A 14823-nucleotide genomic window follows, 5' to 3' on the forward strand; every position below is an offset into this window, starting at 1 on the left:
CCAGGAGGAACGACGAAGCCGGCAAGGACGAACAACGCATCAAGGGCTGTTACGTCGACATGAGGAACCTCCGAAGACAACTTGATCAAGGACTGGACCTTATGGAGGGGACGACCCCCCCCAAAACGAAAAAGACCTCAAGCAGAGGAGGAACCGGTAATGTAGATGAACCGGCCTCCCCAGAGAGAATGAGTGTGCCATAGAATGGAAGTAATGGATGAATGAGACACAATTGGATCTTCTGGCGAACTGGAAGGAAACCGCTCGAGACGAGCAGGCCTTAAGAGGGGAGCGGTTGTAACAGCCGGAGAACAATTACTGCAAGGAGTAGCCCAAATACCAGGAGACGCAACAAGAACAGCCTCCGAATAAAAGGAACGGGGATGCACCGTTGGGCTATTCGGGACGAACAGCCTTAAGGAGGGAGCAGTGTGACACGTTGAGCCATGGATCACCCCTACCTCCCCAGCGGTACGTGGCGGTAATGTAACGTTCGCGTTACAACGGTAATAGGCGAGTTCCCGCCCCGCCACTCCCCTCCGCGGTGACGCGGAACTGCTTCCTACTGTGACGTGGAACGGAACAGGCACCACGGCGGATATATAAGGAACAGCAGAGCAGCTACCAGTCAGTTATAAAGTAACAGTCGCCGAGTCAAAACGTAAAGTCAGCCGGTCAGTTCTAATGTGGCTACCAGAGAGTTATAATGTGGACATCGCTGAGTTAAGTAGTCGACGAGCGAGTGTGTTATCGACAGTTCTCCAGTCAGCCGACTATAGTGGAGTATAGCAGCCGTCGCGGAAAGAAGAACCGGACGTGTGTGTAATTGTGTAATTGGGAGTGTGTGTGATACAGTGATACACAGCTCCCCTACTGTAAACGTGTAGACCACTGAAGACAGCGCGAACTGATTTGCGCATAGGGTTATAAATCGTGAAACCCCGCAACAGTGTTGACAGATTAATGCGATTAGGGTCATAAAGTGTGAAACCCCGCAACTGTGAGATAAGTAATTATAGCCGTTATTTGTAGGTTGTTAAATAAACCCTGTTAACCATCTCTACGGCGTCTTCAGTAACGAAACACGTTACGCTGTGTCAGAAGTGGGATCTGTAACGTAAACACGTTACAATATTTACAAGTGCAACAAACATGTGTCCTGAAGGAGAAATAAATTTAAGCCAGAAAACATATCAATTGTTGACACAATCTGAAGGCAGGTATATGAAAATGGTTAGCATTACAACATTCTTGATTTAATTCAATATTTGAACGAAACCTAATACATAGGTAAGTATACTAGATAATCAATTAGTCCTTCTCTCACGAAATTAAAACTGATAACATTAACTGTTTGAGGGCAGTTTGAAAAAGTAATGAGACTACTTATATTACTCAATATCTGAGCACAACTGAGACTTGGGCACTGTTTCATTTTCAAAGCAACACCATTCACTTGCTACATATTGTCACATGTTTGGAATCCAGAAGAGTTACTACCATGGAAACGCTAGGACAGACCATTGCGTAGAGATGAGTCACCACGGTTACGACGAATACATGGAGCGTTCCCATAGAGACAATGCAATAACAGTGGGCCATTGTGTAGGAATCACAGGATCAACGAAGCAGCGTTTCCCCGGTGATAGACAACAGAAGGTTCACTGCACAGCAATGGCCGCAGATATATAACAAGGTAATGCATTCGCCAAGACAGTATTGGGATAGCCGTCACCGAAGACAGTTGAGATCCAGCCACAGCCCAGGACAGTATAAGCATCAAAATAGAGACAGCAGTCAAGCGACAATGCAAGTGGTGATATTGTAAGGTGTGTAAGAGTGAGAGTCAAATTAAGTAAAGTTATTTGTCGCGTGACATACCCAACACATGACAATATTATNGCATAACTTTTCCTCGATAGCATTTCCAAAATTTCTTTGGTGGAGGTGTAGTTTTGTGTTTCCAAAAATCTAACCGCTGCTCTGATTTCAGTTCACAATTTTTTAACCACCAATGATCAGAGATGATTATGGATGGATGATAAGAAGCCAACGTTTTATTAACCTTTAAATGCCAGAGTTTTGAAATGGTGGTAAGCTTGAGCTGGCCGGAATTTATTTAAACGGCCCATGTTTAAATGCCCGTTGCTACTCTGCGTTTAAATGTCCATTCCTGTTAGGGCACTTAAACAATTTTAAGCATTGTGTTTGAAAATGCTATATTTAACACAATTTTTATGATAAATGGATGGAATTAACTTTGTCTGTATCAGCAAAGAACACAGTGTTGTATATTATAATAGAAGATTTGAAAATTTTTATACAAAGAGTTATACTCTATATTCAATTTTTTCTTTTAATTTTGATGCGTACTGTAAAAATGGTTTCCTTGTTCCTCACAGAGCTGTTCTTCATTATAAATTCATTCCTGCTTGTAGCACTTGACATACTTTAGCAGTCCCTGGTATCATAAAACAGATGGAAGCAATAAAATCATTTCCTTCTCAGCTGGCAAATTTTACATCTTTGCTACACTCTTCAGATTTTTTAATCTTTCAGCTAAAGGACAGCATGGCTATTCAAGAAAAAGCTAGAGGAAACAATTTGATGATCCCTTCTTCAATGCTGAGACCTTCCGTTATAGCTGCAAGAGATNTTTTTACTTCTCAAACATGTGTGGTAGACTGTTTCCAGACACCTTGTAGCTGCTTCCAAGGCAGCCAGTGCTGAAGAGTAAGAGCTTCTGAATCATAAACATTATCAGCATAAAAGAAAGCAGTCTTCTGGGATTTGGCACCGTGTATATGTGGTGTTAACCGACGTTTCAGAGGAACGTATCGCCCCCATCTTCAGGGTAGAAGAAAAAGTATAAGAAATCCTCCGAAACGTCGGTTAACACCACATATACACGGTGCCAAATCCCAGAAGACTGCTTTCTTCATAGTCACCGCCGTGAAAGCCTCAAATCTTACATTATCAGCATAACTTTTCCTCGATAGCATTTCCAAAATTTCTTTGGTGGAGGTGTAGTTTTGTGTTTCCAAAAATCTAACCGCTGCTCTGATTTCAGTTCACAATTTTTTAACCACCAATGATCAGAGATGATTATGGATGGATGATAAGAAGCCAACGTTTTATTAACCTTTAAATGCCAGAGTTTTGAAATGGTGGTAAGCTTGAGCTGGCCGGAATTTATTTAAACGGCCCATGTTTAAATGCCCGTTGCTACTCTGCGTTTAAATGTCCATTCCTGTTAGGGCACTTAAACAATTTTAAGCATTGTGTTTGAAAATGCTATATTTAACACAATTTTTATGATAAATGGATGGAATTAACTTTGTCTGTATCAGCAAAGAACACAGTGTTGTATATTATAATAGAAGATTTGAAAATTTTTATACAAAGAGTTATACTCTATATTCAATTTTTTCTTTTAATTTTGATGCGTACTGTAAAAATGGTTTCCTTGTTCCTCACAGAGCTGTTCTTCATTATAAATTCATTCCTGCTTGTAGCACTTGACATACTTTAGCAGTCCCTGGTATCATAAAACAGATGGAAGCAATAAAATCATTTCCTTCTCAGCTGGCAAATTTTACATCTTTGCTACACTCTTCAGATTTTTTAATCTTTCAGCTAAAGGACAGCATGGCTATTCAAGAAAAAGCTAGAGGAAACAATTTGATGATCCCTTCTTCAATGCTGAGACCTTCCGTTATAGCTGCAAGAGATTATTGCCCTTTCTATGGTCGTGAACGAGATAGAATGCAATGTGCTTTCTGTGCGTCCATAGTGAAATTGAATACTGTAGTTTCATTTCAGCCTATATATACATCAAGCAGATAACAACAAAAAAAGGTATGTACATCAAATTTTACTATATTGTAACGTGTTTCGTTACTGAAGATGCCGTTCAGATTATTAACTGGTTTATTCAACAACCTACAAGTAACAGCTACAATTAATTATCACACACTTGCGGGGTTTCACACTTTATAACCTTAATTGCAATAATCTGTTTACACCGATTGCGGGGTTTCACGATTTATAACCCTATTGGCAAATCTCTTCACACTATCTTCAGTAGTCTACACGTTTACACACATGCCTGGTTCTTCTTTCCGCGACGGCTGCTATACTCCAACTGTAGTCTGCTGACTTGAGGACTGCTGATAACACACTCGCTCAACTACTACTGAACTTGGCGATAGCCACCTTACAACTCAACTCTGGGGAGGCTGATTCTTCTACATTACTGGTTCCTCCTCTGCTTGAGGTCTCTTTTTCCATTTTGGAGGGAGTCGTCTCCTCCACAAGGTCCAATCCTTCATCAGGTCTTTCGTCGGAAATTTCTTACATCGACGTAACAGCTCTTGATGCGTTGTTTGCACTCGCTGACGTCGTTGTTCCTTCTGGACTTCCAGCCGCTTGCTGGTACAAGACCTTGGTGCCACGTCCTTTCTCTGGTATCCGAAGGTTCCCTGGGGAGTTTCCTTCTTGGAGGCACTTCTCCGTCGTGCCACTGTCGCGCGACGGGATATCTTCCTGCAGATGGCAGCCAACTTCATCCGGGATGCTTGATCTCCTCGGGTCCAAGATTTGCCTGAAGATGTTTCTCCGGCGCCATGACACTCTTGCATGGCGGGACACCTTCCTGCTGATGACGGCCAATTTATTCTGGGGTCCACAACTTTCCCGTGTCGAATTCTTCATATTTCATCGATGACAGTCCCTGCGCCTTTTCTTCTTCGGTTCTCCGACCGGCATTACTTCGGCGTCTTGTACGTGTACCTCTCGTAGTTCTGCCGCTTCAGGTGTCATGTCCACTGAGGCTGGCTCTTCTTCTTCTGGACGTGCCTCCATTTCTTGGCAGGCCATCATCTCTCCGACCGGTATTATTTCGGGGACCTTTTCTTCTTGTGCCGTGCTTGCTTGGGTCCCTCTTGTCTCCGCAGCAGTCTTTCCTCGCCAGGTGGCCATTTCTTCTCGCCAGGCGTGCCTGTCATCCTCCATTTTGGCTAGTAGTTCCTTATGGCCAGTTTTCCATTTGGTCTCCGTCTCTTCTTGGTAGGATTTCATGTTGGCGTCCATTCTTGCTAGCATTTCTTCCTTGTCGGTTTTTCTATCGGCGTCTAATTTGGCCAGGAAATCTTCTGTCTTTCCTCCTATTGGCCTCCATTTCTTCCTTGTCGGTTTTTCTATCAGCCGACGCCTTTTCTTGGTCGGCCTCTAATTTGGCGTCTAATTTCGCTAGCATGNATGTTCAAGCTCGTGAAACAATTCTTACACCAAATTGTCACATGTCTTGAGTTTGAATCTCGTTGATCACGTGTGTAAGTCCAAATCCCACTTCTGACACCAGTTGTCACATATTGGGTGTATAACGCGACAAATAACTTCACGCTGTATTTGATATAGCGAATTTTATTTCACATTCGCACTTACAATCACCCAAATTACAGATTCACAATTACTGCTATCTGCAGTATCACAAATGCAACTGACTGGTTGCTGGCTAACTCGGAACTAACTCGGAGGTAGCTTGAGGACTCGGCGATGGCCACAGTACAACTAACTCTGCAGGCAGCGCAGCTCTCTTATATAGGGCCTGTGTGTGCCTGTTACGTGCCACGTCACAGTAGGAAGCGGTGCCGCGTCACCGCACGTTGCGCGTTACATCACCGTGGGGAGAGTGGCGGGGCGGGTACTCGCCTATTACCATAGTAACGCGAGCGCTACGTTACCACCACGTACCGCTGGGGAGGTGGGTGTCCTCCGTTGTCAACATGTCACAATATATTTTTAACACATTAATCTGCAATAAAAGTACTGGTCCATGAATGAGGTTGGGCATAACTCATACGTATACTCTTTTTTTTTTTTGTTCACTTAGGTATCATTTTAATTCCTCTATTAGGGTTTTACTCAAGTCTGTCTTCTAATTACTACATTTAAAATAAATATTTGGGACTGTGCATGCACTTCTACTAGTGGCGTGTGCGCACACTTCCACTAGCGGATTTTAAATGCCCGACTGGCCAAATCAGGGTACTTTGGCCATGACGACCATACTCATCACTGGCCCGATTGGGGCACTTCAGACATGACATTAACGGTTAAAAAAGAGCAATATCTTGTTGGCAGACTTCCAAAAGCCCTCTTCTCTGCTTATCAGTGAGACCATAAGCTAGGCACAATGCACACACACTTGACTCATGCTTAATTCCACTATAATGATACAGTGAACCATTTTGAATGACACATTTAAACTGGCACAGTTTCCTTAATGATGGGCCGCGCCATAACTCAAGCAGTTAGTCGGTGGCTTCCCACCACGGCGGCCCGGGTTCGATCCCGGGGTCTGGTCAAATGGGATTTGTGGTGGACAAAGTGGCGCTGGGGCAGGTTTTCTCCAAGTACTTTGGTTTCCCCTGCCAATCTTCATTCCACCAACTGCTCCACAATCACCCTCACCTATCATCTGGGGCTGGTACAATAGGCCAGAAGAGGCCACAGTACAAGGGACTTAGTCCCACCCCACTAGCAATAAAAAAAAATTCCTTAATGACACTTTCCTGTCCTCCTTTAGCAATTGTTCAGCTTTACCAATACAGGCAAAGGCAATTCATTCCACAAAAACTGTTCCTAAGTTGAAAATTCATAAATCGAAAATGACATGCCAATTACTTTACATGGTAAAAGTCACAGACTTATTCAGAAGTCCAAGAAAATTTCTCTATTAGTTTTAACGTTATCTTATAATAGTAAATAAGCATTAAAGTACAGTTTTACTTGTTTATAATATTTGTTACTGCATCTAAAGCTGTATTATTATGCCAGCGTGTAAGACTGACAACCTTACTGCCATCTATGAGCCGACTATCTAAAAAATGTAGGAACCTCAAGATCTCACAACCATATGGGCCTCCATGGCCTGTTACACGGATACCTTTACTTCACTTTTTAATTTCTTTGGCTTATTTGCAGGTCTTGCCATCACTTTCACTTGGCTATGGGCCATGATTGGCACAAATAACACAAGATATTTATGGCCAAAATGTATGCATCAAGAGCACAGCTGATTCTGTACAATCACAAGGCATGTGGACACACTGGGAACATGGGAGATATTTAGGTGAGGGTGCCTGCTTCTCCTCCATCTCCCTATTATTTCTCTGCCTCAAAAAAAAAAAAAATCTTATGAATATAAGTTGTTGGTTGTAGCAAAATTAAATTTTGTTCAGCGAAAGACAGGAACAAATTAATATGCTTCTCTGTAGCAAAAATTCATAAATTTGGTGTTCAGAAAAGGAGGGATATGTGTATTTACACCCGTAACAGCACTGTTTGGGCTCCCACTTCAAGTGTTAACCACCCTTTCATTTTTACCTTTAAAAGAGCTCCACCAATGAAACACTGTAGCTTAGGTTTTGCTTCTGTTCTGTACACACTCTGCAGCATATCTAACATCTTTTCACCCATTTTTTCAAGCTTCACACAAAATCCTATTCTAAATCTCTGCCTTCAAATATATGAAATATTCACAGATGAAACATTGTTCTTATTAAATGCCATTGCAAAAAAAGTTTCTTAAACACTATGGAAAATGATGAGCTTTTTTCCACTAACAGGTAAACACACTTGAGGAAATAACACATACATCATCTCAATATAGGCAACTGAACATGAGCAGTGTTGCCAATCTTGCTACTTTTCAAATGCCCTCTTATTACATAAAATGACCAGAAACACAACACACACACATACCTTAAAAATGACCTGTGGGAAGAGACAAAACCTTGCAGGCATACTGTATCATATTTTTCAACTAATGAATGGTACTCCACTTTGCTGCTTTTTATGAAGGCATGATTACAATCTAAGAAAAACATACCTGGTAAAATATCCCACAGCACAGAAAAATGAAATTAACGTCAAACAAATCTTGCCTAACAAAACCCAAACCCTTCACAGCCTTAACCACATGAACACGGATAATTTTACCTTTACTTTGGCAAAGGTAAATTGTTTCTGTGCTCAATTAATTAAACAGTACATCATGAAGACGTACGATGAAATCTATTTATGGATCCATTTTTCTTAACCTTGATGGAAGTATTTGGTCAGCTTCCCACTCTTGGGGGAGGAGCCCTTCATACCAACTGAACAGGAGGCTGGGTGGCCCCCACAGCCTCTGAACAATGCATAAAAGAGAAAAATATATTTTCCATGCCAGGAATCAAACTCCAATTCCCACCCGGTCCATATCTAGTCACTATACCAACTGAGCTATCCCAGTTAATTATGGACACAAGTTCTGAAATTCCTTATTTAGTACAGCACAGCACCATTAAACAAATAAATGAATACCAGGCTGATTCCTGTTGTGTCCCAACCTGTACCTATACACATACAGCAATACAAACGGAAGAAAAAACTTACCAAGTTCCCAGTGCTCTAAGCACCCTCACTCCATCATCAAAGCCCATTCCATCATCTGGAATAACAAATGTTGACTCTGGATTTGGTTTGTTAACATAATGGTCTCCGACTGGCTGAGAGACATGTGGAACTTTTAATGTAGTTGGATATTCAACCAAGCGACCTCCCATTACGTTCTGACAATCGTTAGAGTCCTTATTGTGTCCCCTGTCAAGTTTTTCATCCTGCCCTTTGCATTGCAATGCAGCCACTTGGGCCATGTGCTGCTGCATGGCCTCTGAATACGCCAATTTCTGAGCGTCACTCATCTTGTCCAACTTCACTCCCACCTTTAAAATAAAGCAATATAAATAATTCAAATTCAAATGAATTATCGAACATATAGTAAAATGTCCTTCAATGGCGTAACCATGAAGGTCAAAACTTGTTCGCCGGTTCATTTGTCAAAAATCAATTACACATTGCTCTTTAACTAATATGTACTCGAAAGAGAGCCATCTCCTTTACTAAATAACGTTAGGCTTACATTGAAAACTTAATTAACGTGCTTCACATCCAATGTTTGAACATAAACATGAACAACGGCAAAAACAGACGAAGTACAAAGAAAATTGCAAATGAGGTAGGATCCAACTTCTCTGGAGTCGCGGGATCAATACATTTATGTTCGACTATGCAGTTATCGACTTTACGCGCTACTAATCGATTGCTGCAATATCAGAGTGGTATTGTCAAATGTAATTTCATATTAAGACATATTAGACTTTCAAATCTTCTACACACACACACACACACAAATATAAAATGAAAGTTTTATAAATCTTTTGGTCATAGTCGCAAATTTTAGTTGGATGCCACAATGGATTTATGGTGATATCGATAATACTCGACATTACATTACTTACGAACGTAAATTTCTGTCTATGAAATTGAAGCAAATTTATGAGTAATTGTATTAATATAATTACCTGGCTTCCATTTGTTACATGATTTTTAAGCAACGTCTCAGAATTTAGGCAGCTGAGCCTAAATTCATAAAACATGTCAAGTTTATAAGCACAACGATGGCAAATTTTCTTCGGTAATGAGTCATCTTTTGAGATCTGAAACGATCATGAAATTATATCTATAGAACAACCATCTCGTCAAAAAGAAAAAAATGACATAATAATAATAATAATGATAATAATAATAATAATAATAATGTTCTGATAAGTTTGGTTGTTCAAGAATCACTCCGCCGTTAGCATCACAAAAATTCTTTCAGGTTATGACATATACCACTCACAACAATCGGTAGACACGTCCGTATCTTAAACAGTAACTGTCGTTGTTCTCCTTCTTTATCAAATATATGCATTCGCATACCACTCCTCACTGCACATAGTCGACAAACTTCAGTCGTGTTATACTCGTCTGTCATCATGAAACGTAATTAAATTAAATCAGCAATAATAAGTGTTTTTACGCAGAATATATGACGTTTCAAGTTATATTAAAACGTTTTACTTATATTACAGAAACACGACCAACAATTACATATACAATAATTCATTAAAGTTCAACTACAGTTTCTCTGGATTGCCATATTGGAATCCGATAAAACCACTTCCACTTCCGCCATTGTGGCTAAATAATGTCTGCTACAGCCAGTTACAGTCTAGTCTCTTCCCGCCACTTTCAATTTAAATAACGCGATTATAGCTGGTAATTACTGCTATTTTTATTCAATTAAATTATCAAAGACTCAGTATCAGGATGGGTTCATTCATTACGCTGACTGCCGTATTCCTTGAAAATGATCGACGTATATTTTTTATGGATACAATACTTGCCGTTGAACGTATTAACATTATGGATGTTTGAGGTTAGAGTTGATGTAGCATTATTTCTGTCAGAGAAACTGATGCTCTAATTCAACCCCAAATTATAAATATTTCGTTCAAATTTTCATAATTTTCTACAGCAGTGTTTTTTATGTATGTATACTGGCTACATCAATGTATGTATGGGGTGGGCCATAAAAACCGGCCCCCACACTATGACCTTCCTGGCTACATCAAGCAGATGTAGTGCCATGATCAGTAGATTTTCTGATTAAGGGTACCATGTTTCACCATTAAAAACATCTCTCTATTATGCCCACTAATTAGCTAAAACTAACACCAGGGAGCTGAATCCTTCTCAAGAAAGCTGTCAGCTCCTCAACTATTTCCCAAATTTTCATGAAAACTGAGGGTTCATTACTGTATTCACAAGAGTGTGCCATTGGACCCTATCCTGAACCAGATCAGTCCAGCACATACCAACCCATCTTGTCTCTCCAAAACCAATTTTAATATTATCCTCCCACCTATGTCTTCCTAGTGGTCTCATTCCTTCTGGCTATCCCACCAAAAACCTACATGTATTCCTCTTCTCCCCCATGCATGGTATGTACCCTAACGCTAACCATCACATTTCCTTGACCTGATCGTTCTACTTATATCTGGTGAAGAGTGGAAGTTATGAAGCTCCTCTTCAAGCAATTTTCTCCAACTTCCACTTCTTTCATTTCCCTTCAATCCAGACACTGCCCTCAGCAATCTGCTCTCAAATACTTCAGTCTATGTGCTTTCTCTCATGTGAGTGGCCAAGTTTCAAACCATACAAACTTGGTCAGAATTATAGTTTTGCATATTTTAATGCTGAAAATTTTAGACACCATATGAGAAGGCAGAAGTTTCTGAACTGAATGGGGGAAAGAATTATGTGAATTTCATCTGTCCTTAGCTTCCTCATGAATCAAATTTTGATTTGTTACTGTCATTCCCAAATATTTTAACTTTGCCATATATTCAAAGTCATCTTCATGTCACTTTGCCCTGCATTATGAAGATATCAACATATACTTAGTTTCCTCTGTGTTTAATTCTAGACCAGCCTCCTTACTAGTGTGGGAGCCTCCCATAGTGAGGCAAGCCCTCACCAGGACAGCTCCAATGCTCACTGATTTGTGTACTGCCTAGCAGCAAAAGTATAAAGATTGGGACCTTCGACATGCTAGCAGCAGTCACTGCTTTTTACATCAAGAGAACACCACAACAGCAAGTCTACTAGTAGCAGCATGCAAGATCTTCAGTTAACATTTTCCTGTTTCTCTGTCAATGTCTGTTTGCTCTGCTATGCTCCTGACATTCAGCCGATGATTTTCATGCATAATTTGATGAACTTTTGCAATGTTTTCTTCAGTTATGTTTGTTGCTGGCTATCCTGATCTCTCTTAATGACACTTTCTCTTTCCTCAGAAAAACTTATCGCCCCTTTGTAAACTGCTGTTTTCTTCATAACGTTATCCTTGTAAGCTTGCACTAACATCTCTCTGATTTCACTTCCACTCTTGCCAAGTTTAACAAGAAATTTCATGTTAATTCCGATATTCTCGCGATGACACACCTGAACACATTCTGACAATAGCAGACCCCAATCAGAAAGAGACTGCCATAGATCAACAACACGGCTGTGAAACACTAATATGCCAGTCATCAAACCATACTCAGGTTTCTGTCTACCACTGCCACAGCAAGCACATGGTGGATAGTTTGCTAACTTTATTGTCAGACCACATACATCATACACATAGATCAGAAGCTGCTGTATTCTATTCAATTTCAGTCCAACCCAGTTTTCTTTGACCTTCTTAATGGTGTATTCTAAAGCAAAGTTGAAAAGCAATTGCAATAACACTCTCCAGGTTTTAGACCATTGTGAATAGGAAATGTGCTAAATATTTACCTATATGGACTTTAGTAAAGATTTCATTTAAACACATTTTGGTCAGCATACCTAGTTTCATGGGTACCCCAAAATATGTAAGAATACTGCACAATAATTCCCTCCTACCTGATCCTTAGGCTTTCTTGTAATCACAAATAGCTGATGTATGGTCTATTTATACTCCTTCTTTGAGTATCTGACAAAAGAAAAAAATCTGATGAGTAGCTGAGTTGTTACACTGAAACCCACACTAATAATCCTTGACAATTTCATCTACATACGGACTTAACATCGTGAGAATGCTGAATAAATTTTACATGAAGTTCATAACAGTGATATGCCTCAATAATTATTAGTCAGCTTTATCACCCTTCTTGCATGTTGGTACAATAATGGACTCCTTCCACGGATCAGGCAATTCTTTCTTACTCCAAATATAATTAATGAGTTTATGGATCTCAGAATGTAATATTTCACTTCCTGCTTGAATCAGTTCTGCCAGAATTTGTAACTTTAATTTTTTTTTTTTTTTCAATTTCTAACTTTTCAACCTCAAAAGAACAAGGCTCAAGTACTAATGGCTCAGATGTTATGTATTTCTATTAGCATAAAATCACGGATTCCATGTACATTCAATAGCTGAAATAAGTAATTCTTCCACCTATTCAAAATGTTGTAGGAGTCTGCAAGCAGACTACCATTCTCATCTGTTACAAAGTTGGTCTGTAACACTTCTTACATTCATTTACTCCTCTGTACAAGTCTCTTATGTTCTATGTGCTGTGTACTGCAAGTTCATTTTGTGCTTCACATACTTCTTTTTGTTCCAGAAATGTCTGCCAGCTTCATGCCTCACATTGTTCACACTAACTGTAACTACGTTTTCTTTTTGCTCTAAGATAGGACATGATTTTTAAATTAATGCAGATGCTTCAAAGGGTTCTTCTAGTAAAATCTCTTAAAATAATAAATCTTCACTATGTCTAGTTTATCATGACAGTACTTTATTGCATATTATAGCACATTTTTAACATTTTTACAGTACCTGGCAAATCTTACTACAGTGCAATCATCTGAGAGCTTCCCATTAAGTCACAGAACTAGTTAAGACAGAAAAGACAGATGCTCCTTATATCAAGTCAGCATGTTGAGTTCTACTGGAACCCAACAGCATACCACATCACAATTTTGCCCAAATAAATAGTTCAACAGCTACCATGAAGTGGGTTGCTGAGTTTTATACTGGCCCACTCATGAATCCTGATCCCCACGCTTTTACTGTTACTTTACTTGATTTGTGCTGTAAGCAGTCAGTTACTCAGTTCATGCTATACCATATTTAATAATGCCACATGCAAGTTACACTGGAATTGGTGTTCATGTACATTTCCTGTGGTTATGTAAGAAATGGAGAACATTCCAATGTAAATTTCAGGATGTTACAGTTCCTGAAATTTGGATTGGAATGTTCTGGAATGCATGGAGCTGAGCCCTTCTCAAGAATTTCTCGAAATCTTATTGAACCCAAAGATTCATTACCATGTTCACGAGAGCCCTCCAATGGTCTGTATCATTTGCCTAACCAATCCAGTCCATACCACTCCATCCTAGCTCTCCAAGATCAATTTTAATATTATCCACCCACCTGCATCTTGGTCTTCCTAATGGTCTATTTCCTTCTGGTTTTCCCATCAAAATCCTATATTCATTCTTCTCCTCCTTCGTGCTACATACCCTGCCCATCTCATCCCTCTTGACTTTATCATTCTAATTACACCTGGCAAAGAGTATAACTTTTGAAGTTCCTTATTATGCAGTTGTCTTCAACTTACTATCACCTCATCCCCCTTCAGTTCAAATATTCTCCTCAGCACCCTGTTCTTCTATGACCCCCCCATTAATGTCAGAGACCAAGTTTCACACCCATACAGAACCAGAAGTAAAATTACAGTTTTGTATGTTCTAATTTTTAGTAACAGTTCAATATAGAAAGATTACTTGTACAGTTATAAATATTGTAACATGTTGCGCGACTGAGAACCCCCCTCCACCCTCCTCTCCACGGTAACGTAGCGCTCCCCGCCACTCCCCTCCGCGGTGACGTAACGCGCAACGCTAACGTAACCGTAATCAACGTCCTACTGTGACGTGGCACTCATTACGCCACAGGCAAGCACTGCAGCTATATAAGTGGATGCACAGTGCGTATCGATCAGTTCGAGTTCGAGTTCCAGTGTGGCTACCGCCGAAGACATTCCGAGTTATAAAGTAACAGCCAGCCGACTACAAGTTGGAGTATAGCAGCCGTCGCGGAAAGAAGATCCGGACGTGTGTGAAATTGTGTAATTGGGAGCGTGTGATACAGTGATACCAGCTCCCCTACTGTCAACGTGTATACAACTGAAGACAGAGTGAGCTGATTTGCGCATAGGGTTAGAAATCGTGAAACCCCGCAACAGTGTCGACAGATTAATGCGATTAGGGTTATAAAGTGTGAAACCCCGCAACTGTGTGATAATTAATTGTAGCCGTTATTTGTAGATTGTTAAATAAACCAATTAACCGTCTCTACGGCGTCTTCGGTAACGAGAAACACGTTACACTGGTGTAACGAAAGACGTTACA

At 40.2% G+C, this 14823-nt stretch overlaps 1 protein-coding gene across 1 annotated transcript in view; it reads right to left on the reverse strand.

Annotated features, from left to right (window-relative positions):
- Positions 1-10046, reverse strand: part of LOC111875751 (zinc finger protein 615) — a 17676-nt gene extending 7630 nt beyond the window's left edge. Inside the window, exons 1-3 of the mRNA XM_023872247.2 lie at positions 9731-10046; positions 9411-9545; positions 8443-8771 (exon numbers count right to left, since the gene is read on the reverse strand). Coding sequence (XP_023728015.1) covers positions 8443-8771; positions 9411-9545; positions 9731-9868 — 602 coding nt within the window. The 5' untranslated portion in view covers positions 9869-10046. The remainder of the gene's footprint in view (positions 1-8442; positions 8772-9410; positions 9546-9730) is intronic.
- Positions 10047-14823: the final 4777 nt, after the last annotated feature.

Source organism: Cryptotermes secundus, unplaced genomic scaffold, assembly GCF_002891405.2.
Source record: "Cryptotermes secundus unplaced genomic scaffold, Csec_1.0 scaffold603, whole genome shotgun sequence".
NCBI classification, from domain to species: domain Eukaryota; kingdom Metazoa; phylum Arthropoda; class Insecta; order Blattodea; family Kalotermitidae; genus Cryptotermes; species Cryptotermes secundus.